We start from the raw sequence: 27,171 nt of genomic DNA on the forward strand, positions 1-27,171 counted from the left end.
TCGTAGCTGGGCAGATGAGAACAGAGGAAAAGCAGGCCATGGGTACTGCAGCTTCATCCGAGTCTATTCTTCTCTGTATGTCCTTCAGTTTGTGACTGTGAACATCCAAGAAAGGACTGTCGTCTTCTGTTTTGGACAGCCTCTGGTACAGTGGGTTCCTGTGCTTGGCTGGAGCCTTGAGGTGCTGCACATCACTTACTGGTCTAGAGCCAAGCTGCCAGGTCATACACCAGGGCCACCTGGCCATTCTGCTGTGTGCCATAGAAAAACGTTCTGCTGAGGGCACATTGTACTTCTTGCTCTCATTCTGCACAGGGTTTGAACAGTCTTTACTCAGCGTTATTAACTGAGAGGAGATTCACAGCTGAGCACTGCTTACTCGTCTCTGGTCCTAGCTTTTGCTGTATGTGTAGGGGAGAACAGGTGCCTGGGCCACTCAGCACCCAATGTAACTTGCTGAGGATAAGTTAAAAGGTTAAAACACAGGGCAGCCATTTGGGGAGTATAACAAAGGTGCCTGCAAACTCCCCGTGTGTTCAGACAATATCTCTCTCCTGAACCAGATTTATCTGCCTGGGCCTGGCTTGGCGTGAAGGAAGCGGTGTGGGTGCGGTCTAGTATGTTCTTGTCCATGAGCAGGTGCCATTTGTTGCGCGTCCTGGTAACTCCTTCTCTTCCTGTCTCCCCTGCACAGTACAAACAAGTGGAGCAGTATATGTCCTTCCACAAGCTCCCTGCAGACATGCGGCAGCGCATCCATGATTACTATGAGCACCGCTACCAAGGGAAGATGTTTGATGAGGAGAGCATCCTGGGAGAGCTGAGTGAGCCGCTCCGAGAGGTAAGAAGGGGGCAGTGAATGGGCAGTGCATGTTCCTGTCATCTTTGGCAGCTGTGGAGTTCCTGGTGTGCCGTCTCCTGCCTCAGTGCTTTGCAGAGGGCACCATCAGTTGATGGGAGTGGTGGGAGGCCAGCTTTCCTGTTAGCACTGGTTCTGTGTGTGCTCTGATGTCATGCCCAGCTAAGACAGCACAACCATGTGTGTGAGCAGCCATAAAGGCCCCATTTTGCTTGGCGCTGTTCCTGTGCTGTGCCTAACTTTCTGGGAGAGCAAGGCCAAGAAGAACATGGTCAACAGCTTGGCTACGTCTCTGTCAGAGGCAGTTTCATTCAGAGGGAGTGACTGTCCTAGCCATTGGTGTATGTCTGGTATTCCCTTGCCTTGGTCATGGCAGAAGTCACTGCTGTGGGGAGAGGAACCCAGGCCTTTGCAATTTGTAGGACTCCTGCCTGAGTCTGTTAATTGCTGCAGCACAAGTGATCAAGTGATGTCTGACATGAAGGCAATGGGGGCTGCAATATGCAGGCCCTGCCACCCACTCAGCATGTGAATAGGTACATCTTGGCACCTTCTGAGGCCATGGCAATGTCTGGCAATGTCCTCCCCATTGCCAGAGAACCCCTGCAGGAGAAGCACCCAAGTCCTGAGAAAGTGCCTTGCTATTACCTCACACTTCTGCAAGACCCCTTCCCTCCCCATGCTCACATGCACCACGGCATGGTACAGTGTCTCAGTAAGCTCCCACCTTGTGCTCCCCAATATTAAGCTGTATCTCATGTACTTCTGTAAACCTCTGTGCGGTGTGCTGGCCTCATCTGTGCCCCATCCGTCAGCTGTACCAGCATATGGAGTCAAAGGAAAGGAGGAGCCTCCTAGCAGGGCCTACACTTGGAAGGAGTCTCTAGAGAAAACCTCCTCCCCTAGCTGAAGCCTAGCAATCCAGGTTCTCCCTAGTATCTGCCTCTAATAATATGTCACCCACAAGCACCAGAAGCAGTCTTCCTCCTGTCTTTCCCCCCCAGTCACATACCTCCATGGAAGAGAGTAGAGCTGAGGATCTACCAGCTGGATATTAAAACTAGTTCTGCCAAAGTCTCAAAGAGCAACCGTGAAAAGAACCCCAGTGAGGAGGAGACAGATACTTCCCCAGCCCTCTTTCTTCCTGCTCCAGTCATCAAGATGCTCCTTCCCTGCTTGGCTGGGGAGTGTTGTGCTGAGGTGATTTACTCAATATCACCTTCTGCCGCTTTCTGGGTCTGAGCTGACGTGGCACAGAGCAGCTCCTGTGCAGTGGAAAGTGCTGTCATACCCTCCGAGTGACACCACGCCGCAGAAGGAGGCACAGTCCCTGTCTGCTGTATGACAGCTGAACAGCTGAACTGGGTTTTCTTCACTTGAGGTTGATGATCCAGCCCATGCCTCAGTGACTTGTGAGCACCTCTCCCTCCACTCTCCTGACAGTCCCCAGCTGCCCAGGATAATTCGTTCTCTGAGCGCCTTGGCACATTTGTGCTATTTAATATCTCATTGACAAGGAGGGGCAACAGAGAACATAGGGCTGCCAAGGTGAGTTATAACATTTTCCCAGAGAGGAGCCCTGGGCTTTTCATGCAGCATTTCACCAGTGCTATGAAAGTTTCCTGCAGAAGGAGGTATATTGTGTGTCTTGGGGATGCTGGGGGGTATCGTCCCTGCTCAAAGAGAAAGCACATGAGTTAAAGCAGTGAAGCATGGTGTCAAGCTGTCAGCTTCAGCTCGCACTGCTATGTGCTCTGAGCATCCAGTGCCTATTCCAGCCTGTGCTGGAGGAGCCAAACTAAGGGAACGGCATTTTTTTTTCCCCCACTTTCTAATGTAGAGGTCAGGTGGGGGATCTTCATAGTTTATTAGATGTTGACTAAATATATGTGTGTGTCTTTTCTGCTCCCTGTCCCATCTTTTCTCCCCCTTCCCTCTCTCTCTTTCTTTTTCTCCCTTTTGCATCACATCATGGTCAGGAAATCATAAACTTCAACTGCCGGAAGCTGGTTGCCTCCATGCCCCTCTTTGCCAATGCAGATCCCAACTTTGTGACCTCTATGTTGACCAAGCTGCGGTTCGAGGTGTTTCAGCCTGGGGATTATATCATACGGGAGGGCACCATTGGCAAGAAGATGTACTTCATCCAGCACGGGGTGGTGAGCGTCCTCACCAAAGGCAATAAGGAGACCAAGCTGGCAGATGGCTCCTACTTTGGAGGTGCGTGTTAGTGAGTTGCCCTTACATAGCAATACACACTGCATCCAGGACAAGGTAAGTCCTGGACACACAGGGATGGCAGCATATGGAACTGATACCCCAGGCACCTCCTCCACCACCCTCTGACTCTGTTCATCTCACCTGTCTTGCAGCTTCCCATATAGTAAATTGTGCAGTGGGAGGTGACTGTGACTGGTGGGCAGTGCAGGACTCTAGCTAATAAATAACAACAAAACAGAGAAGGGAAACTTACTTCTTGTAAGTTCATTTCCTTTTGCCCCAAGCAAACTGTCAGATCTGTGAAGCTGAGAACCTAAAGGAAAAAAATGGAGCATTCTCAATTCTCCAAGTACATCTATGGTGTTGCCTAGTCCTGCTGTCTGGCATCTATCATATGAGGATATGACATAAACATGGAGAAAAAAACATAGTCCATCATCTCCCCAGCCTGTGGCTCAGCAGAGTATTGTGAAGGTCAGGAGGCAGGCATAATGTATCAGCAGCAGAGCTCTGGAACAGTGAAACTAGTACGAGACTAGTAAGACTGTAAGAGAAGATTTAGGATATTGCTTTTATGAGTAACACAGAGACACCCCTCCTATCAGAGCGCTCTAGAGACCCCACTGACAGCCCAAGACAGACAGTTCTCTGGTAGAAGCATGTTTCAGTACAAGCACAGAATGCACCACAATCATTGGCCTACTGAAAGGAGGCAGAATGAAATCTGCCTTTCCTTCCCTTCTATAAGGCCTTTTCTCTATTAAAAAATCCCTGTCATGCATTTCCTACATTCTTCTTAGACTCTTAGTTCCTGTGAAACAACCTGTCTGCACCTACTTGGAGTACAAGGATTTTGCACGTCCCTAGCAAGCTGGGTCAGTTTGCTGGGATTTGGAGTTACAGCATCAGAGTCAGGATTGCGCATGACATTCAGTGTGTTTTAGATACCGTACACACAACTCCTCACACACATTCAAAGCTGGCACGGTCTCATAAACATCATTTTCTTAGGAAAGCAGCCTAATAATGCACTTACAACCTTTTAGTGCTGCTATACCAGTGCTGGGGTAGACCCAGAATGAATCCTGAGAATGGTGCTGGTGGATTGACACCCAACATACAGCAGAGAGAAAAGTGCTGTCAGTCTTTAGGTCACACTGTCTGTCTGTAAGTTCCTGTCTTAGCTACCCATACTCTGTGTGTAATCAGTGGAAAAGCAGGAGTCAGGAGCTCTCCACTGACTGTTCAAGGAGCGTCTGTGCCCAAGCCAGGCATTTGTGGTAGAGTCAAGGTAGAGTCAAGGGCTTTCTATTCTGTAACCAGCTGAGCATCCTCCTAGGAGTAGCTGATTGCAGTGTAAATACACCAAGGGTTAATAGGCGCCGCTAACTTGGTTTTCCCTGAGAACCTGTAAGCTCCTGGCACATTGACAAAAAACTTTGAAAATTTTGAAAAGACAAATATTCTGGGTGTGGGGATCAAAATTACTACCAGGCACCAAGGCCCCAGGTCAGCACAGAGCCTTTGCTACAAATCTAGAGAGAGAATTAGCCTCAATGATAACACGGCTTGACCTTCTGCTCCCAGTGCCCATGAGGAGCTGGAGAAAGACAGCTTCTCCATTCTGAATGCACAAATGATATCTTTGATAATCCACCATAACAAAACTTGGCTGGCTAATTAGATCAGCAGTATCCCTGAGGTGCAATTGTGTGTAGCAGCTGCCATAACTGAGCCCCCTGGTATTTTTAAATGTTACTGCATATGCAGAATATTACCACTGTTTGTTTTGAGTGGGAGTGCAGGTAGAGTCCAGCTACCGAGGAGACTGGGTGGCAGGCAGGACGGCCCACGAACGACAGTGCCAGATCTTGTATCGCAGGGATGATGGTGTCTGTCGCCATGTTCTCAGGCTGGGTCTTTGATTCCAGAAATTTGCCTGCTGACCCGTGGCCGGCGCACAGCCAGCGTGCGAGCTGATACCTACTGCCGTCTCTACTCCCTCTCAGTGGACAACTTCAATGAGGTGCTGGAAGAGTATCCCATGATGCGGCGAGCTTTTGAAACTGTGGCTCTTGACAGGCTGGACAGAATTGGTAAGTAGAAGGTGTGACAGTCTCCTTCCCAGTACCTGCTGCCCTGGCACCTCATCTCCTGGCTTGGTCCTTAGTTACTTTGCTGGAGTTATGAACTGAAGGCGATCCTAGCCTGTCTCTCCTTGCCTGACTTCAGCTACTACAAGGAGCCCCATTCACAGTCAGTTAAATTCACAGCCTTCTCCCTCCTTCTCTCTCACGCATACACATTTCTGCTGGCTCCTGCTTCCATTTGTTTCCCTTTCCAAGACTCCTTTTTGAAGAACCAAGATCTGCAATCTGAGGCCATCAGGACCATGCTGGTGAATTCACTAGATTTTGAATTTTACTCAGAATGTGTAAATACCCACAGCCTCCCAGGTTCAAGAGAAAACAGACCAGGCTGTGAGCCCAAAGTCCTGCAAGCAAACATTTCAGCGAAATGTTCTGTGGCAGAAATCGTCTCTAAGCATGGGGACTTGACTGTTTGTTAGAGTGTGACTTGGTTTTGCAGGGATGCTGGCTAGGGTATGACTGTATGGATTATTGGCATTATTTTTTTTTAAAGACAAAAACTGCAACCACATTGATGAGGAAGAATATTCTTCTCTGGTGTATCAGTGCATAATGAAATGTAGACCATAATGCTCCTTTTTGGGACAGGTTTTTTTCTGGTCATAGCTGACAAGCAACTAGAGCAGCAGACAGCGCTTTAGGGAAGGGAAATCTTTGGGTGATTTCTGATCCCAAAGAGACTCTTGTGCAAAGCCATCAGCAAAACACAACCACAAAGCACCTGCCCAGCTGTCCATTAGAGTCCAACTATAAATATATTCAGTAGAAACAGGCATCTGATTGAACAAAGACATGGAAAAATTAATAAAAATCTAACTTCCCACAGCCCAAATTAAATGCAATTAACCAAAGAGTATTACTGAATTGTTACAGCTCATAGTGAGCCATCCCAGGATGCTCTCCTGTCCTGTGGGTGACATAACCTGTGTTGCAAACATCCTTGTCTAACTAGAGAAGACCAGGATAACATTCCTTGGTCACAGCCAGAGACGTTTAACACAGGGAGATTAATTGACTTCATAGAATCATAGAATCATAGAAAGTTTTGGGTCGGAAGGGACCCCTAGAGGTCATCTAGTCCAACCCCCCCGCAGCGAGCAGGGACACCACTAACTAGATTAGGTTGCTCAGAGCCCTGTCCAACCTGGTCTTGAATGTTTCCAGGGATGGGGCCTCCACTACCTCTCTGGGAAACCCGTTCCAGTGTTTCACCACCCTCATTGTAAAGGATTTCTTCCTTATATCCAGCCTAAATCTACCCTGTTTTAGTTTAAAACCATTACCCCTCGTCCTGTCACTGCTGTCTCTACTAAAAAGATTGTCCCCATCTTTCCTATAGGCTCCCTTTAAGTACTGAAAGACTGCAATCAGGTCTCCCCTCAGCCTTCTCTTCTCCAGGCTGAACAAGCCCAACTCTCTCAGCCTGTCCTCATAGGAGAGGTGCTCCAGCCCTCGGATCATTTTTTGTAGCCCTCCTTTGGACCCGCTCCAACAGTTCCGTGTCCTTCTTGTGCTGAGGGCTCCAGAGCTGAATGCAGTACTCCAGGTGAGGTCTCACCAGAGCAGAGTAGAGGGGCAGAATCACTTCTCTCGACCTGCTGGTCACGCTTCTCTTGATGCAGCCCAGGACACGGTTGGCCCTCTGGGCTGCCAGCGCACATTGCCGGCTCATGTCCAGCCTTTCGTCTATCAGTACCCCCAAGTCCCTCTCAGCAGGGCTGCTCTCGATCCTTTCATCCCCCAGCCTGTATTGATACCGGGGATTACCCCGACCCAGGTGTAGGACCTTGCCCTTAGCCTTGTTGAACCTCATGAGGTTCACACAGGCCCACCTCTCCAGCTTGTCCAGGTCCCTCTGGATGGCATCCCGTCCTTCTAGTGTATCAACCGTACCACTCAGCTTGGTGTCATCTGCAAACTTGCTGAGGGTACACTCAATGTCGCTGTCCATGTCATTGATAAATACATTGAACAGCACCGGTCCCAGTACGGACCCCTGAGGGACTCCACTCGTCACTGGTCTCCATCCGGACATTGAGCCATTGACCACTACCCTTTGGCTGCGACCATCCAACCAATTCCTTATCCACCGAACAGTCCACCCATCAAATCCATGGCTCTCCAATTTAGAGAGAAGGATGTTGTGGGGGACCGTGTCAAAGGCTTTACAAAAATCCAGATAGATGATGTCCATTGGTTTTCCCTTGTCCACTCTTGTTGTTACAGCATCATAGAAAGGCACTAGGTTGGTCAGGCAGGACTTTCCCTTGGTGAAGCTATGCTGGCTGTCTCAAATCACCTCCCTGGCCTCCATGTGCCTTAGCATATCTTGTAGGAGGGTCTATTCCATGATCTTCCCAGGCACAGAGTTGAGGCTGACAGGTCAGTAGTTCCCAGGGTCTTCCTTTCTACCCTTTTTAAAAGGGGCACAATGTTTCCCTTTTTCCAGTCACTGGGGACTTCCCCTGACTGCCATGATTTTTCAAATATCATGGAGAGTGGCTTGGCAACTACATCAGCCAGTTCCTTCAGGACTCTGGGATGCATCTCGTCAGGTCCCATGGACTTCTGTATGTTTAGGTTCCTCAGGAGGTCCCGAACCTGGTCTTCTCTTACAGCTGGAGGGATTTTACCCTCCTGGTCTCCTTCATGCCATCCATCGACTCAGGAGGGGTGAGGAGAGAGGTTGCCAGTGAAGACTGAGGAAAAAAAGTTGTTGAGTACCTCAGCTTTCTCCTCATCTGCTGTTGCCAGTTCGCTGGTCTCGCTCATGAGCAGGGGTACGCTTTCTTTGACCATCTTTTTCCGGCTGACATACCTGTAGAAGCCTTTCTTGTTATTTTTTGCATCTCTTGCCAAGTTCAGCTCCAGCTGTGCCTTGGCCTTTCTGACCCCATCCCTACACATCCAGGCAGCTTCCCTATACTCTTCACAGGAAGCCAGTCCCTGCTTCCACTGCCTGTGCAGTTCCCTCTTCTTCCTTAGTTTGACCAGCATCTCTTGCCTCAGCCATGCCGGTCTCTTCCCTTCTCTGCCCGACTTCTTACACTTGGGGATCGAGAGCTCTTGCGCTCTGTGGAATACATCCTTAAAGACCTGCCAGCTCGGTTCTGTTCCCCTGTCCCTGAGGACCGTTTCCCAGGGAGTCCTTCTGACTATCTCCTTGAAGAGCTGGAAATTTGCCCTCCTAAAATTTAGGGTCCTGACTATGCTCTTTGTTATTCCCATTTCCCTCAGTAGCGTTAGTTCCACCAGCGCGTGATTACTGCAGCCCAGGCTGCCTCCGATCTTGACATCCCCAACGAGCTGACTCGCATTGGTGACCACCAGGTCTAGTATCGCATCCCCTCGGGTAGGGGTGCTTATTACCTGGCTTAAGAAGTTGTCCTCAATGCATTCTAGAAACCTGCTGGATTGCCTACAGCTTGCCGTGTTGCTTTTCCAGCAGATGTCGGGGTGGTTGAAGTCCCCCAGTAGGACGAGAGCCTGCGAGCGTGAAGCCTCCTGGAGTTGGAGGAAGAACGCTTAGTCTGTTAGCTCCTCTTGATCTGGCGGCCTGTAGTAGACACCAGCCACTAGGTTCCCTTTGTTGCCTCTCTCTCCGATTCTTACCCATAAGCTTTCGACCTGCTCGTGGCTATTCTTCAGGGACAGCTCTTCACTCTGTAGTGTTTTCTTGGTGTAAAGGGCAACGCCCCCGCCCCTCCTTCCTCGCCTGTCCCTTCTGAACAGCCTGTAGCCATCAAGAGCTACATTCCAGTCATGGGATTCATCCCACCAAGTTTCCGTGATGGCAATCAGGTCATAGCTTTCCAGCAGCACGACTGCTTCCAACTCCTCCTGTTTGTTTCCCATGCTGCGTGCGTTTGTATAGAGGCATTTCATCTGAGCTGTCAGCCTTGTTACCTTCATAGCAAAGCACTCCTTTTTTCCCTTGAGGTGCTTCATGGGTATTTTCTTGTTGGCACCTGATACCTCAGGCGCCTCCAGCTCCCTTCCGCAAGACTTCCACATTGCTGCAGTGTCCCTCACATGCTGCTGGGCAACGGGTTGAGGGCTCCTACTAGCCCCCCATCCCTCTAACCATTGTGTATCATCCCGTAGCCTGTCGCTGGCAAGCCTGATAGGTTCTCCTTCCCCCTTCACCTCTAGTTTAAAGCCCTGTCAATGAGCCCCGCGAGCTCCTGGGCAAAGATCCTCTTTCCCCTTTGAGAAAGATGGTTCCCATTTGATGCCAGCAAGCTTGGTGCAGTGTATGTTGTCCCATGGTCAAAGAACCCAAAGTTATGCCGGTGACACCAGTCACGGAGTCATGTGTTAATAGACTGAGTCTGCCTATGTCGCTCAACATCTCTGCCCACCACTGGAAGGAGCGATGAAAAGATAACCTGTGCTCCAGATTCCTTTACTAATTGTCCTAGGGCTTTGAATTCTTTTTTAATTACCCTCGGGCTACTTACTGCAACTTCATCCGCACCCACGTGGAAGACCAGCAGACTTCTGCAAGGTCATGCAAGAAGTCTTTGCAGAGCTGAGGACTGAGCATTTCAGAGTCCCAGTGTAACTTCTTTAGCTTCTTATTATAGGTCTCTTAAAACTGCATGCATTCTCTTTGCTTTTCAGAATCATGAAGGTCAGTACAGGTCTGAATACAATGCAGCAGGCAAGGAGGATGGTAGGGTGAGGAGGGTAGGGAATAAGCTGGCATGCCAGCAAGGGGCGCAGTGCCTCTGGGGCTTTTCATGCCAGGAACACTGTATTCTGTGCATCTCATTACCTGCTGCAAATCAGAAAATGTGACCCCTGAGGAAAAGGTTATGACCTAAATATGCAGAGTTTGGCAAAGCCCATGCTAATGAGGCACTAGTGTAAGTGGCAGTGGTCCCATCACTTGGGTTATTTAAATTAGACTGAACAAACCACTAAGAAAATGTAGTGTCAGGCACAACCAGGGACAGGCCAGCTTGACATTATCTCAAACTCTTTAGATGGTCAGTGCTGCTCAGCTTCCTAGCCTGATGCTCTCTGTGGTGTGTATACAGGTGGGCAGGGTGTCCTGTGCTCCTTGTCTTTTGCTCTGTGTGCCACTGCACACATAACTAAAATTAATGGAAAATTCTGAACCAGCATAAAGAACCTCACATGCTTTGTCCCCTAGGAGAAATGCCCTTCCACACGTAGCTGCAAAATGTCAACAGAAGGTGACACAGAGCAACTGAAATAACAGGCCCTTTGGTGCAGAGCTCCGGCATTGTCCTCCCCTCCTTTTGCCATTCTGCTGACCCAAGACAACATCAGTCCCTATGCCATATAAAAAGCAGAGACCTTCAGAGTCATACATTGAAAATCCTAGTGTTGCCCCTGTTTCCCTGACAATCAGACTTGAGAGCTACCTGTACTCTCAACTTTACATCCTGTACTATTGCAAAATAGCACCTTCATAGCACTTCCCAACCTGTTGTGCCCAACACTCTTTGGCTGGAAATTCCCAAATGGGTTTGGCAGATCCCATGGAAATCCCTGTCTTTCTTTATAAATAAGGCATTTTTTCACCTTCCCCTGAAACGTGCACCATCCAGGAAGAGCAGTGGAGTAGCTGTGTAACAGCATGTGACTTTTTAGGGAAGTCAAGCTTGCTGCATTCTGCTGAGAGTCTCTCTGAAACTACAGGGTTTATTCTAGAGGAGTGAAGTTAAGGAACAGCAGTTCATAAAAGCCACGTACGAACAGAAGCAGGACGATATTTTTGGTTCCTCTTACATTCAGCTCAGGATCTGTACACAAGATGGAGGCAAACGGGGACCTCTTTCCAAGTCAGTGGTGCATTCACTAACTCCCTTCTACCCAGATGACAACATGTCCTTGAGAAGCCCATGCCTCACTGAGTACATGAAATTATTCAGAGGGTTCTATCACTAAACTGATACCAGGAGAAGATCCATCCAGTATTCTTCTTGTGCAGTGAGGAATCAAGAGATCAGGGAGAAAAATCTCAGTCCATCCAGTCACAGCAGCAGGAGAGATGTTTACAGGATTACCTGCTGTATGGAGGATTTGGAAAGCTCAGTCTAAGCTTATCTAGGTAGCAGGGAGACAAGATGAGAACGTAAGACCTCATCCCTTGAAGCAACAGGACCAGTATCGGTTGACTGGAGGTGTGATGAGGCATTCACTTTGCAGAACAAATGCCATTTGAAAGCCTGTGGCTAGGCAGAGGGGAAGGAGAGGGTCAGATGCACCCTGATCTGCATGCCCCCATTGCTTCCTGCTGGTAGATGGGCAGGGCAGCAGCATGAAGGGCACAACCCCCCAGGGACCTGTCAGCTACGTGGATCGCTCGGCAAAGAGTAGGTTGATGTATCCTTCTAACCGCTGTTGTTAGTGGGAACTGATATTGGCATCCTGCCTGTGCCATGCATGGCTGGGGAAGAACTTTCCCAGGTGTTTTGCACCTACAGAGCTCTTTAAAGACTGGAAGGGATTAGTTTTCATGAATTGACTAAGGCTGGGATTGATTCTGCAACGATTTGTGTCCCTGCTTAACTCTGCTTTCTGAGTAACTTCAGACTCTGAAGAACTCCTCAAATTGCAGAATATCACATGCGTAACTCTCCACAGGCTCAGGCCCTGAAGATTGAGGCTCAAGGAAATTAGGCTGATCACTGATTAATGATCATTTTATCACTGATTAAATCTTCCTCTTTTGCTTGTTCTTGACCAAGCTGTAAAATTCTTTGTAGTATTTGTGTGTTGAAATGATTTGTTCATTTCTCCAGTGAGTAATTCTTTGTCTGTCGAGCCTTTGTGAATCGTCCCAGTTTGTGATGTGTTGGTTACATAAGTCACATCATTCTGTTCCTGGCTGGGTTTGAAACTGGCTTTCAGTGACCACTGAAGATTAAAATTAGATTTTCACAAGTATTTGCACTTGTAAAACACAACCGCTCAAAAGTTCATTGAAAGTAAATACAATACAGGTCGTGAATATTGTCAAGCCAAAATTCACTGATGCGTTCAAAAAATATTGGGGGGCAATTATTTTCCATTGTTTCTTGTGCTGTAATAAATACTGTAAATGTCTGTCATAAGGTTGCTTACCATCCCTATCAAGGTCACTGGTGAGAGCTGGAGGCATACTTAAAGACAGAGGAAGTTATTTTTTCATTTTAATTAGGAATTTTTCACTGCGTAATTTGAAATGCATACATTTTGAATGCCAGTTGCATATGTTTCGATACAAGAATCCCAGTTAACCCAGAATTAAAAGTGTCTTGCATTTCCTCCAGGCGTTGCAGATGCTAAAAAACTAAAGAAAAGCTAAGACAACACAATACCATTCTCTAAATATAATTATATAATATTTGTTCAGTACAAGAGTGTGTGTTCAAGATATTATAGTGGTAGAAGTTTTAAAAGCTTTGTCATATAAATAAGCCACAAAAATAGCTGTTCCGAAACGTTTTGACTGGGCTCCCTATTTGTCAGCTAGTGCTCACGCTTCTGCAATTGAAGTCCTGTTGGGTTTGCAGCCCTCTTCTCTAGGTCATGACTAATACTCTGGGATCTGCTGCCTCAGAGGAGAGGCTGGCCTGTGTTAGGCTAGGTGAACTGCGAATGAGAAGATCTGGGATCTGTGCCAAGCTCTACTACAGATTCCCTGTTTGTCCTTGTCGTGCCTTTGCTCTGTGCCTCAGTTCCTCATCTCTTCTACAGGGAAAATAATACTAACAAAGGTGGAGCTCAGCCTCTGAATGCTTCTTAGCTGCCTACTGCCTTGTGACAGGTGCTGTGCAAGATAATATGAATAAATGAAATGGACTGAAATGTGTATAAATAAAACAATATGTACTCAGCATAAATTTTACACTGTATCCACACTGGAGTCCCAAATTTGTTTACTGTATGCAGGTGAGCAACCCCCAAAGAGCTGCACATGTGAGATGAGCAAGCAGATTTGGTCATAAGAAGATAGATAGAGAGAAAGATATATATATATATATGCTTCTTACTTGAGGCTGCTAATACAGGCACAGGTGATGTAAAGATACAAGTTCCTGTGGCCTGGGTATACAATGCTAGAATGTGTGCTCTTTGGGAGAAAGCTTCATTTCACAATCACATTGAACTCTACCCAGCCCTTTAAGGAGGGAATCTTACCATCCAAGTACTGAGCAGGTGAGGGTGTCAGTGGCTGACGAGATAACGTAGGTTCTCCTGTGTACTGTCCTCTCTAATCACATTAATAACCCACAAACATAACTCTCTATGAGGAATCAAAGTTCAAATACCACTGTGTGCATTCCTCTGACTCTGAGTCCTTTTCAGGGTTGCTCTTTGAGACTTTGGCAGAACTAGTTTTAATATCCAGCTGGTAGATCCTCAGCTCTACTCTCTTCCATGGGGGTATGTGACTGGGGGGGAAAGACAGGAGGAAGACTGCTTCTGGTGCTTGTGGGTGACATATTATTAGAGGCAGATACTAGGGAGAACCTGGATTGCTAGGCTTCAGCTAGGGGAGGAGGTTTTCTCTAGAGACTCCTTCCAAGTGTAGGCCCTGCTAGGAGGCTCCTCCTTTCCTTTGACTCCATATGCTGGTACAGCTGACGGATGGGGCACAGATGAGGCCAGCACACCGCACAGAGGTTTACAGAAGTACATGAGATACAGCTTAATATTGGGGAGCACAAGGTGGGAGCTTACTGAGACACTGTACCATGCCGTGGTGCATGTGAGCGTGGGGAGGGAAGGGGTCTTGCAGAAGTGTGAGGTAATAGCAAGGCACTTTCCTGAGTGCTTCTCCTGCAGGGGTTCTCTGGCAATGGGGAGGACATTGCCAGACATTGCCATGGCCTCAGAAGGTGCCAAGATGTACCTATTCACATGCTGAGTGGGTGGCAGGGCCTGCATATTGCAGCCCCCATTGCCACTGTCTAGCCTAAGACGCCCCAGTAGAAGGGACAGTAGGTTGTGGTGATGAGTCCTGTCTTGGACTTTGTAAATGACCTTGATCATACCAGTTTATCCCAACCCATGTCTACCTTGCAGGGTGCAAGTTCTCTGGGATGTTTGGTCTTCTCGGCAGCAGTCAGTAGTACCACAGATGGATAGAGCACTAGCTGGGAGACATTAAGCAGAAGCGAGAGAATTGGGGGACCTGTAGGAGATACGATATATTTGTGCCCTATCTCCATGGGTCCCCCAAGTTACTGGCTTCCTTTTATGTTTAGAGAGCCACATCCACAGCTCTTTGCTGTCTGCATCAAAGTAAAACACCTGTTCAGAAAACATTTTACCATTCCAACACCTTTTAATATAATTTTCAACCCCCTCTTTAATTACATGAAGTAAGACCTGCTTACCAACCACACCTCTAGGCTCGGGGGACTTTTCCTGCCTTGAAGGCAGTCCAGTAACTATCTGCAACCAGACCACACTGCAAAGCACACAACTGACAGAAAAACAGTGCCAGAATGTCCAGAGTCTTCCAGAATCTGTCCCTGTCACAGCTGTCAGCTCCAGTAGGGCACTGAGAACCGAGTGCAGGAGCTTTGGCTCCAGACATAAGCACTTCTGCCACTTGAGGAGAAGACAGCACTTTGGCTTCAGTCTCCAGTGATAAGTAACAGCCAGGACACCATGCTTCAGGCAGTACAGGGCATCACAGGCTCTCCAGAATTATACAATTCTTACACCCCTTTATGGATATTCACAAACAGTTTGTCCTAGATAGCTCTATATATTATTTTTTTTTTCTGCAAGATTCTGTATGATGGACATAAATGTAAGAGTGGGAGGGAAGAGCTTAGTTTAAATTTTGTTTAACTGTCTTGAGATTCATCAGATAACATTATTCACCATGTATCATTTGACCTACAGCAGTCTGGCCCAGTTAAAGGTTGTGTTCTGTCTGTTAAAAGAGATGCCACGTATTTGGAAGATACCTATTTGGTTTATGGGAGAGGAGAAGCAATCAGTGGCAGGCCTGAGCTGTGCATGGAGGGAAGACCTCGACTTGGAAAGACAGGGAATTGTCCATTTTAAATTTTTTAACTCATTGTTTGTTAAGATGGTAATAAGAGAACAGATTCAGCTAAGTCCCCAGTACATTGGGCTCTACACTGATAGTACAACTCAAGACCCGCCTGGACAAGGTCCTGTGCAGCCTGCTGCAGGAGACCCTGCTTTGGCAGGGGGGTTGGACTGGATGACCCACAGGTCCCTTCCAACCCTGAACATTCTGTGATTCTGTGATTCTGTAATATTGGGTTTCCCTTTCAATATGGTATTTGGCTTTTCTGCAACAAAAACTCTGTATACAGGTGTAACTCCACATAGGCTTGCAGAGGAGAGAGCAGGGGAGAAGGAGATACTGTTATACTTTAAATGTACCACTGTACCACCAGAGTTCAAAGCATACAGGTTTAGCAAGAGAGAAAGGAAACTGCAGTATGCAGGTGGGTGCTGCCTTGTGTGTATCATGGCACAAGAGCACAGAAATGGCAACTACGGCAGAGCAGTTCGTCAAGAACTGCACATCCAGTTTGTAATGTATTTCCACAGCCAGGCTCTCAAGAAAGTTAATCTGAATTAGTTTCTAGAGCAGATTTGTTAAGTGCACTGAACTCCTCTGTGGATGCTCTTAAAGTTGATCCAGCTGGCTTGGCTTTGCTTCCAAGAGCTGCTTGAATTCTGAATAGAAACTTTTACATGACAGCTAACACAGTTCAGTGTGGGTTAGCTTACACTGGAGAGAGTCAGGCTTGAACAGGAAAAGAGCACATATACTGGCAGTTAAGAATTATGTTGAAACCTCTGTTCCAGCTAATTTTCCTGTATGCAGGGACCCTAAGACAGTGGCAAAGGCTGGTGGAACAAGACCTTCTGACCAATATGGTCCCAGTGCAGAAGAGCTCCCCCGGGGCACAGAAGCAGCTGTGGCAAACTGCCAGTTAATGAGTTTGTCCAGGGTTTCTTTGCCTGCAGTTGCCAGTTGCTTTATTGCCCCTCTGGGGTCGATGGCAGCAAGCTGAATTGCCACAGGAGACCAGCTCAGGACACAAGTAACCGGTAGGCAAGGGAGGGCAAAGATCACCATCAAAGCTGCTGTGTACTGTGAGCCGTTTGCTGCAACCAGTGATGCAAGCAGGGCGTTTAGTACCCAGTCATATGAATAATAAGAAGCGAAGACCTGAAAGAAGTAACCGTGTGGCAGGGGGAAGCCACTTTGACAGCAGACCAGGGCACAAGCCAGCCTAATAAAGTGAGATTATTTCAAATACATGCAAATTCAGAAAGCAATTTAGTGACCTGAATTCTTAAACTGCAGCCAGTGGGCTTAGACAGAACTGAAAAGAGAATGAACAGAAAGTCGCAGCTAATTTCCCCTGTGTCTGTGCAGAATTTTAACAACAGAAGGCTAATTTTGATTATTTGATAGAAGAATTATTGTGGTGTGCTGGCTCCTTTTATGAAATCACATGAGCCTTTCTCGCTGTTCTTTTGTGTGCTGTCTACAGTTGAGGAAAATCTGACTTTGCAATTCTTTGTTAAGGGAGCAACATCTATTTGCTTAGTTTCCATAATTTTACATACCCCACTCCACTTGAAAGCAGCAATAGCTTTGCTGTGAACATCTTCTGGGCTCTAAATATCTTCCTTTTTTTCCCTATATTTAGCCTATTGTTGCAGTGAGGAAAAAAGGGACCTTTTAGAACTCAGAGCACTCCATTGATGATATTTATTTTTGTCTGACTATGAGAAAAAAATCATGTTGGTTTAGGAGCTGTACAGAGAGAACAAAAAGGTCAGTTGTGCCATGGAGACCTTTTGGTCTTAAGTCCTTTAACTGACTGTGCTCCTGTAGCTCCGTTAGTTGAACTGCCCCTCAGTCCTATTCGGGGGCACATCCAGCCCAAGCGGCTGCTCGGGAGCCACCCAGTCCTCTTTTCATCAGGGTGTCACACGTCTCTCGCCCTGCACAAGCCCCAGGCGGCTGCTCTCTCCTCTGTAGGAAGGTAAGGGGCCTTGAGCTGCCTCGCAGTAAGCAAGGGTGGGGAGTTGGTGCGTGAGGTGGCTAAAGATGGCTCCCATGCCAGCTCTGTGGCATCTCAGTAAATTTGTGTAGTGCTTTTGGGTTTAGGAGAAACGCTTGGGTGGATTGTTTATCTTAGTACCTGAGACTCCGCTCAGCACTTCAATTTATGTGGGATAAACAACACAGAAGGAGAAACTCTGTAACATAGAGCCTCCATGCTTCTGTGATTAGATTGAAGGGGAAAAAAGAGTCCCTTTTCCTTTCTCCTAATGAAGCTTCTCACTGGCCTAGCAAGAATGCAGGCTCTGCTGCAGTTCACTGAGTGTAGCTGTGAGCTGCAGAACCTCATTTCAGTTAGGGTTACAAAGAGCCAAACTGATCAGCCTTTCAGTCCTCTGCCTCCTGTCTTTTCTGCTCTCCTTTTGTGGCAAGTGCTGTGACAATAAATCCACAGCAGGAAAAATGAATTTATAACTGAAGCAGTTTCATAAACAAGATGAGGAGGAGAAATAATCTCAGAACCACGGGCCCGAGCAAACTTGCTCCTACTGCCTTGTTCCACCGTTGGCTTATGTTTCATGCAGGATCTTAGTCAGAACTGCCAGGAAAACGTCTTTGTCCCACCAGGACTCTGCTGTGTGCCTGTTCTCATCTGGTGCTGGTTGGAAGGAGGATTTTATCCAGAAGGAACTAATAAGACTTATATTGGTGTGTGGAAACATCATGTAAATGATGCAATTAATTAGAATAGTGGAACTGATTAATTTTTCAGTTTGCTAACCAATTACAATTTTGAAAAATGATTTTTAAAAAATTACTCTCCCCTTCAATAACTGAATGAATGTTTTCAGTACTTTTAAAAAAATGTTCTGGAGCAGAAACTTGAGCCTTTCTTGGCAAAACAGAAAAGAAAAATTTGATCTAATGAAACAGTTAATAGATTCAAGCTGGGCTCAGGAAAACAGTAACATGTAATGTAATTTCAAAGGAAAACTGAAATGTTCTGTTTTCAAACTAACAAAAAAAATCATTCCAAGGTTTTTGCTGGGATTATTTTATCAATTTGACACAAATTTAAGGAGCTTTAATCAAATCATTTCCAGTAAATAGTATGCGTGTTTGGAAAATGTTAGCATATTCTCCATTTAGTGGTCTGCCAAGGAAACTGGAGTCTGCTGTTCAGCTCTTTCTGTATTGTCAAGAGCTCCGGTTATGAAAACATCTATCCCCTCAATTCATCTGTGCAGCTCTGATTAACATCACTATGGGTTCTCATTTGAATTGAGGGCAGCATTGGAAATTGCAGGCTATTCAAGCACAGACAAGCAAATCAGAAGCCAAAGACAGGTGACATGGAATTAAAAGAGTGAGATGAGGTGTCATGACGGAAACGCAGAGCAGTTGCTGGTATCGAGCTTCTCAGAAAGCTGCACTAGCAACATCCGCTGTTTGTCCTTCTTCTACCCATAGCCATTCCTCCTCAGCCTGGTTTTGCTACAGTCTGTTATCAAGAAAACAAATGTGGTAAGACGGCTTTTTTGCCTGCCTGCTTTGAACTCAGCATGCTGTCTCCCATCCACATCCTGACCTTGCAGTTGTGCGAGATAGCTGCAGATTCCCCATGCTGGGATTTGTACCTTCAGCTCCAGAAAGAGAACGATTACAAACCTGCAGGCTGGATCTCTCTTTAACTCAAGTGTGCTCACCAGATCCTCTTTTAATTGTCCATTTTATTTAGACAGGTTGTTCCTTATCTCCAGACTTGAAGCCATTAGTATTTCTGTTTCTGTTTAAGCAGCTTTGTGATCTAATTTGTTTGTGAGCGCGTATGTGATTCTAGTTGATACCACGTGGAAATTACTGTGTCTGTGTGTTTGCGGCATGACCCTCTGTACCATTCACTCCCTTTCACTCTATATTCACTGCAAAAATGCACTGAAGTTTAAAGGTGACATTCCTGCTCCCTCTAGTGTGCCTGGCTGCATGAACGGCAGGTAGAACCAGGATCTCTTTAGGCGCTGTCTGGTGCTGTCTATTCCAGTCCGATATACAATGAAACAGATATTATATACATATCCTACACATGCCCTTCCAGTGCAGACAAGCTCTCCAGCCCCTGTAATGACATTAGCAGCTTACAACACTGCCTTCAGGACTGTGCCCTTCCAGGGCTCGTGTCTTTCTCCGAGGTGAGAAAAGAAAGACCCGTTCATATTCCTTACTGTTTTTTTTAGAGGGAGTGATTAGCAGTAGGCAGAACACAAAAGCATTAAGCATCCCATAGCACTACCCGCAACAGACACATTCCAAACGCACCAGTTGCAGATCCAGAATGAAAATTCTGTCAGCAGTTTCATGGTTTGGTTTTATGCAGTTCAGCCCACTGTAGATTGCAAGCTTTACCAGCTCTGAACAATCGCATAGCACTATTGCATAGCACTCAGTTATTAGAGCCACACCTCATCCTGTATAAAGAGATAAACACTTGATTTTAAAAAGTATTCTAAAGGAAAAGCCCTTAGTGTGGTCTCCCAGTGCTTAACTACAATTACAGTTAGATTGCTCCTTCTTTTTTTTCTGGGCTTGTCTAAAATCACAGTATCTCATGGGTCCTTCTGGAACCAAAGGAAATGGTTCTTAGCAGCTTCCTTCACTTGCGAAGTTCCCTATAAATAGGTATCAAGTCGCCTCTTCTCTGGGAGAAGCTGAATACGTTGTACTTATTCACTGATGTTTTTCAGGCCTGATTCTTGTGGATATTTTCTGTACCTTTTCATGCTTTGCAGCTACACACTAGAATTAAAACATCATACTGTATGCCTTCTTAGCATTTTATGTGTTAGTGACTAGTATCTCTCTTATACTTTGTAATTTCCTTCTTCTTTGCGCAATAATTGTTTCACTTTTTTCTGGTGATAGATTTGGAACTCAACTAGTTATATTCAAGACTCTACCATTTCAGAGTTACTTTACAGGACACCAGGATACCAGCTACCCTCTTCAGAGGGTCATTCAAGTTCTTTGCTGCCAGGTGTTTGATTTTACATTTGGCTAGAGTAAGAGGCATGTCCTTAAACTCTGACTCTTTTATCTGTTACAGATATAAAAGATACACCATATAGTGTAAAAACCCCAACAATCTGGATGTCATCTATGCACATAGATGTACTCACATCTGTACACAAAGATCTGAGATCTGACTGGCATAAGATTGAGAGGAAATTCCTCTGGAATCTCACTGGGAACTACTAGCCAACATGGCAGTCCACTCTTAACCATTCCTTCTTGGAAACTGTCAGCTGACCAGTTTAAACTAGAATGCTGTATGGGACAAATTAAATATCAGATTGGGGTCTTAGTCAGTAATATCAACAGCTGACTTCTCTTGAAAGTTGTGATTTCATGAAAGCATGGAGACAAGTTTAATGGACAAGCCCTTTTTTGCCGGAAACAACTGACACGAGCTGTGCTGCCAGCCTTTAATTCTTAAAGCATGGCATGATTTGGGGGTTAAAATACAGAAGAAGAGGCCCTTCCTCATCCAGACCTCCATTCCACACCTGCCGCTGTCTCATGGTCTGTAAATCCGCAGCAACTGGCAAGATGCTCTCTGTTTGCTCTGGTCCTGTGCAGGAACTAAAAGTGATCAGACAGGAACCAGCAGAAATGACATTTGAATCAGAGCAGAGGTTTGCTAATGGGTGTGGGGCCTGAGGATGCATTTGGTTTAGGAGGAGGGTTAATACAGCTTTTGATCTGATCCAAACTGGCTGGTGCCTCCTCTAGAGGTGACCCTTCTACACTCACCTTCTGAGCTTCAGCTACAAAATGAGCTGTGTACCGACACACAGCCAGGGAAGCCAGGTATGCACATGCACGCACACGGACACGGTCACACACAGAACTTACTAGGCTGAACCCTTCAAATCCAAACAGCTTCAGTAAACACAAGTGGAAAGGAAGCCCACAGGCAGGTGCTGTCATCAGTTCAAACTGGCATATGTTGTCAGGATAGAGGACCCTTGAAAAGGCAAGAACAGGGATATAATCTACACTAATTTTGTAAGAAAATCATTCAAATCAGCATGTACCAGCTCTTTATAAATCAGTGCTGGCACAGTTACCAATTTTCACGCTGTTCTGAGACCAGAGATATGCAAGCCATTATGCAGAGTGCCTGTCCACACCAGAAATCTTCTCCTTTGAGAAGGCATTTGTGCTTGGGTAGAAGGGCATCGCTGCCAGCATCTCATCCCCCTGCGCTGAATGGTTCTGTCCTTCAGTCCCGGAGAGTGCATCCCTTCAGTGCCAGGTGCACGCTCAGGCCAGACAAACTTATTACGCCACATTTTCCAGCCCATTGAAAAGGTGAAATGCTGAGCTAATATTTTGCTGCAGGCTAGAAAGTCCAGCTGGAACATGACGTTTACTAGCTTGCAGTTTCCTTGAAGTTGGGGCTAGAAGGGCACGGCCAAATAAGATAGTAGCTGCAGCATGTCTGAGGTCTCTTACTTGGGCCAGCTGAGCTTTTCCAGCTTGTAAAGTCCTTCTGTCCATTTCATAGAATCACAGAATGGTTTGGGTTGGAAGGGACCTTAAAGATCATCTGGTTCCAAACCCCCTGCCAAGAGAAACTTCCTTTCAACTGAAAACACATCTTTGACTCCAGAGTGAACAGGTTGCATGAGTGAACAGGTTGCATGAAATTGATGAGGAAAAGGCGTAGCTGAAGAAGAGTAGTTGAAGACTCAGGAAACTTCACTGGAGTTGTATTTTTGAGGTTTTTCCTTTGCAAACACAAAAAAATTACAGCCTTTGGACTTACTGTCTTTTTCTAATGGAAGTTCGGATTATGAGGTGCAAAATGGGAATCCTCCAGGTTAATAAGCTTTGCTGCCAGTCTGCCACACTTGTCAGAAGTGGCTTTACTGTCTAACTAAGAATACCTGTCCTGTTGGGCACATTTTTATGGGATCTTGAGGTTTGTTGATCATACCACAAAAGCAGATGTGATGTTTGTCGTCTTGTTGCTGGCACACAGAGACTGTACACAGATCCCATAATGACAGTGAAGGGGAGACAGTGCCAACAATTCGAGGAAAGTCTGGCAGGGAGCTTTGAGGAAGCCTCCCATGCTTTGACCTGCCAGAATGACCCTTTCTCTCTTCACTTTCTCTACAGGCAAGAAAAATTCCATTCTGCTGCATAAAGTCCAGCATGACCTCAATTCGGGTGTTTTCAACTACCAAGAAAATGAGATCATCCAGCAGATTGTGCAGCATGACAGAGAAATGGCACACTGTGCCCACAATGTCCAGGCTGCCGCCGCTGCTGCTGCCGCTGCTGCATCCACACCCACCCCTGTCATCTGGACTCCACTGATCCAGGCACCCCTGCAAGCTGCAGCAGCCACCACTTCTGTCGCGATAGCTCTGACCCACCACCCACGCCTGCCGACAGCCATCTTCCGTCCTCCAGTGTCCGTCTTGGGTTCCTTGGGACAGCAATCCAACCAGACTCCAAGACAGCTGAAAAGGCTTCAGTCTCTAATCCCGTCGACTGGGCCTTCTGCTGTTGGCTCTCCCTCCAGTACTCCATCCCAGCTGCATACACTGGGAGCAGAAACCCCTTCGTCCTCTTCCTTCCACATCCAGCAGCTCGCAGGATTCTCAGCTGCCACCGGCTTAGGCCAGTTCCAGGTGGGATCCCCTCCAGGTGGCTCAACCCAGCCGGGTTTGAGCAGCGCATCCTTGGTGGGACTGAGCCAGTTCCAACAGGCACCTTCTGGATCACCCTTAGGTACAGCTCAGCCCATGCAGCAGCAACAGCAGCAGCAGCCGCCAGCCCTTCCCAGCAGTGGGTTTGGGCACTTCCAGCAAGCCACAACTAGCTCCCCATCAGCGTCACTCACCCAGCTCTCATCAAACTCTCCCCCCAGTCTTCTCAACCAGTTCCAGCCCACCACAAGACCACTGCAGGGGGGACAGTTACAGCAGCTCGCAGGCAGTGGGACTTTGGGTGGAATGAATCACTTCCAACCCCCTCCTTCTTCCAACTCGCCATCCTCCAGCCTAAGCCAGCTGGCACAGGCCTCTGGTGGGCCGTCCTCAGGCCTGTGCCAAACACAGCCAAGTGCATTAGGATCTTTAACAGGAACGATAGCCCAGCTCCACCGAGAACGGCCACCTTTTGCCTCCATGTCTCCACTGCAACAATCTGGTGTCGCGTCTCCCTGTTATACCCCTTCTGGCCTTAGTCCTCCTAGTCAGAGCCCAGTGGCAACGAGAACTTTTCAGTGTGGCCCTTCTGCGGCCTCAGGCTCTCATGGATCTCTGCTCCTGCCTCAGACAGCCAGCCCACCTCCGCAGATCTTGCAGTCCAAGAGCACGCCGCCTGTGCCACCGGGACGTCTGAACCAGGACATCAAGATGATTTCTGCTTCCCAGCCATCTTTGCCCCAAGAGCTGGCTCAGACACTGAGCCAAAGTTCTCCTCATTCCTCTAGAGAATCTGTTTCCAGCTTCTCTCCTTTTCCTGGTGGAGGGACTGGACTTCTTGGGAAGCCTTGTAGCTCAATTCCTGGGCGTGTGACTTTACCACGTCAGATGTCCTCAGGTTCTTTACCACACCCACTGGTGTTTGGGGCCAGCGCTGCAGGCGCTGCTGCTCTGACTGCTGGTGGGCGGAAAGAATCCATAGTGCTCACAGGAGATCTGGAACCTGTCAGATCCAAACTGCCCTCCAATTTGTGAGGACTCCTTCTGAGAGCTGGTTATGTCAGCCGTGCAATTCAGTTCCTGATTAGACTTTCATGAATCATTTTTTTCCTTTTCTTCCCCCCACCCTTCCTCTATTTCTTTTGTTTAGGTTTAACTGTGATTAGAAACAAAAAATACATGAAAAACAACAAAAAAAAGAAGATAAGCAGTTATTCTTAGAGCTATAGATTTTTGGTCACTTGATTTTATAGAATATTTTAATACATGGAACAAAAGGATATGATCAAATTTAATCCAACGAGGTAACGCACAGACAAGGCGTGTGCCTGAGCTGGAACATATGAATGATCAGCCATAGAAGCCACCAAAAAAGGTTTTCCTGTTGAGACAAAGATCTGAGGTTGACGTGGGCCGTAAAAGAGAACATCTGGTCAGGCCTGTAGCTGGTGTTTTTAGAACAGCTCTGGTTGTCCTGAGCTTTGCATCACTTTGCACCAGCTGTGAACCTGTCCCACAGCACCTACTTATGGGGGGACTGGGGTGGCTCACTGTGCGCATCAGAGTTTCACTTCCTCCCAGGTTTTCTCCTTGATCAGCAGGTTGCAGAGGACATGAGAAGAGGGGTGAGTTTCATTAATGAGGTCCCCTCTAGGGATTTCAGAAGGGCTGTTTTTGTTTGGACTCCATCTGAAGAAGATGAAGGTGACCAGGAGATGGATGGGCCTGACTTCAGATGCTTGTCTCTTTCTTGTTCCACTGATGCTCCAGTGGGAGCAAGAAGCAATCCCTTGTAAGTCACAATGAGGGCAGTGAATATCCCCTCTGTATTATTGTAGGCGTCATGGATGTGGGTTGTGGGAGCAGTCCCGTCTCTCTGCCAGCATGCAAGGCAGCTGGCCTCAGGCAACAGAAGAGTCCACACTTCAACCTCTCCATGGTTTGGAAAGAGTGCATGCTGCCTTCCAGGTTGGGTCATGCAAAGCAAGGGGAGGGATGAAGAAAGAGGCAGCACTTTAACCTTCCCTCTCTCATTTTAATGTCTCAGTGTCCATGGGCTGACTGCTTTGAAGAGAATTGGGTAGACAAAGATTGAAAAGTGAGGTGCAGTCACCCCAGCCCTCTTCCTCCTTAGCCCAGGGGAGTTTGAGCTTTGAGGCACCGAGGGTAATACTGGTGCCCAGCCAAGAATCCTCCAGATTTGCAACTATGTCTATACCATTAAACCAGATTAGACCAGAAATTTGGCCAGCCATGGTCCATGCTTCTCCTCCGATGGGGGAATTGAAATTGTTCGTTTGATTTCACCAGCAATAAGAGCCTGCACCTGATTGGCTTTGGTCTCACCCTGCAGTTGCAGCATCACTGGACACATCTGGGGCCTGGCAGGCACCTTGAGCTGGATTTTTTGGGCTCCCCCGATTTAAGGCAATCAAAGTGGGATGAAGACAGTAAGGGGCCACTGGGTGCACACAGCACTGAGAAGCTGCAGCCTTTACCTCTAGATCAAACATTTGCTTTTCTTTTACTTTGACCTTTTCCTTCTCTTTTGTTTTTTCTTAGGGCAAGAAAAAACACCTCACTGTAAAGAGTCAGGTGCTCAACTTTTCTAACATTTGTTAGAAACACATGTCCAGCCTCCCTCTGTTTCCAGCTATCATGGGGTCCCTCATGCCCTCAGAGGGGAAGCAGGACTTCATGCAGCATTGCCAAAAGAGTTGCTATTATCACAGTAACAATACAGGTCCATATAACTCCCTCTCTTACCTCCTCCCACCTCCAACTCTCTCCCAAAACACTGGCTGACAGTTGTTTTTTTATACTGAATTGTCTGCAAAACTCTTGACACCTGCCTGTATCTAGAATGTTGCTGCACGCATTCCTGGGCACTCCTGCTTCAACGTGCTTTGGTGGCTCAGAATTCAGATGTAATCAGCTTTGGTCTTCCTTAAAGGGTCAGGAGAACTCTAGAAATGTTTTTTCTACTACCTACATACAACTATATCTGTGTGAATGTGTGTGGTGGGAGGGGTGTGTGTGTGCGTGTGTGTGTGTATAGATTTTATATATTTATCTCTATATACACACATGCTTTTATATATATAGTATACAGTTATACACATATGTAGTCTATTTATGCACATGTGTAAGCACGCGCACACACACACATACATTTATATATATCTATATCCTAGTTTTAAAAGACATGTCAATTTTGACCCTCCTGTAGGACTGATTGGCAGGTGGTAATTATAGTATATAGATCCTGCTTTTCCAAATATGTACAGGTTCATCTTGAAACAGAATCAGGTGACGGAATTGAAGCAGACTCACAGACCCTCTCATATTTTCAAAGGTATGAGGCAGTTCCTAGATGGAAGACTCACAATATCCTTTTAAGTTTTATATTTGTTTTAGCAATCTTTTTTCCCCGTATGGTAGAGGGGCCCCTAGAACGAGCATCTCAAGAGGCTGGGAGCTAAGCTGTTTGGGTCTGGGGTATCTAATACAAGCAGGTGGGAAAGGTCTTCAGCCCAGCAATGCCAAGCCCTCATGGATGACTGTCCTGTGACTGCTGCATTGGTACTTGAATCTCAACAACCCCTGTGGACACTCAGACAAACGGAGGTGCATAGAAACACCCTGAGGGCTGTCTCTGGTAGACGTGTGTTCCATCCACCAGTCTGGTGAACATCCTTCTTCGGTTGGGTTCCTTTGCTTTTGTTTTTCACGGGGATATTGTTTGATTTTCCAGTTCTTAGCAGTGCAGTAGCCAATATTGAGTTATTCTGACTGGACCCCAGTCAACACTAGGCTTGTCTCAGTAGGTGGAACTATATTATTATTGTTATTTTTTGTTTTATTTTGGGGGGAAGGGAGGGAAGAGTTGTAGGGGTGGGGTTTGCAATATAAAACACACAATAAAAACGTTAGTAAATAAAAACATGAAAAACCCATCCCTCTGACTTGCTGTCTGCTTTAAGTGTTGAACTTCAGGCAACATGAGATGAGGTTTAAAGAAGAAAAGAAACTTGGATGGCATTTCAGTGCTCTTTCCTGTTGAACAGAGAAGATGCAGGGGTTTGTCTCACTTCCTGTCTGTGTTTTCCTGATGTCTTTAGAGCTTTAGTAGTGTGTTCATGTGCTGCCACATCTGCACCTCACACATTCCTGTAGGAAGACTGTATTAAG

At 46.8% G+C, this 27,171-nt stretch overlaps 1 protein-coding gene across 2 annotated transcripts in view; it reads left to right on the forward strand.

Moving 5' to 3' along the window:
- Positions 1–26,842, forward strand: part of HCN4 (hyperpolarization activated cyclic nucleotide gated potassium channel 4) — a 111,374-nt gene extending 84,532 nt beyond the window's left edge. For both annotated transcript variants that reach the window (XM_009935898.2, XM_075432132.1), the window contains 4 exons: positions 695–841; positions 2,839–3,079; positions 5,011–5,175; positions 22,445–26,842. In XM_009935898.2, coding sequence (XP_009934200.2) covers positions 695–841; positions 2,839–3,079; positions 5,011–5,175; positions 22,445–24,015 — 2,124 coding nt within the window. In that variant the 3' untranslated portion in view covers positions 24,016–26,842. The remainder of the gene's footprint in view (positions 1–694; positions 842–2,838; positions 3,080–5,010; positions 5,176–22,444) is intronic.
- The last annotated feature ends 329 nt before the right edge of the window (positions 26,843–27,171 follow it).

The sequence above is a fragment of the Opisthocomus hoazin genome, chromosome 10 (assembly GCF_030867145.1).
Source record: "Opisthocomus hoazin isolate bOpiHoa1 chromosome 10, bOpiHoa1.hap1, whole genome shotgun sequence".
In the NCBI taxonomy this organism is placed as follows: Eukaryota; Metazoa; Chordata; class Aves; order Opisthocomiformes; family Opisthocomidae; genus Opisthocomus; species Opisthocomus hoazin.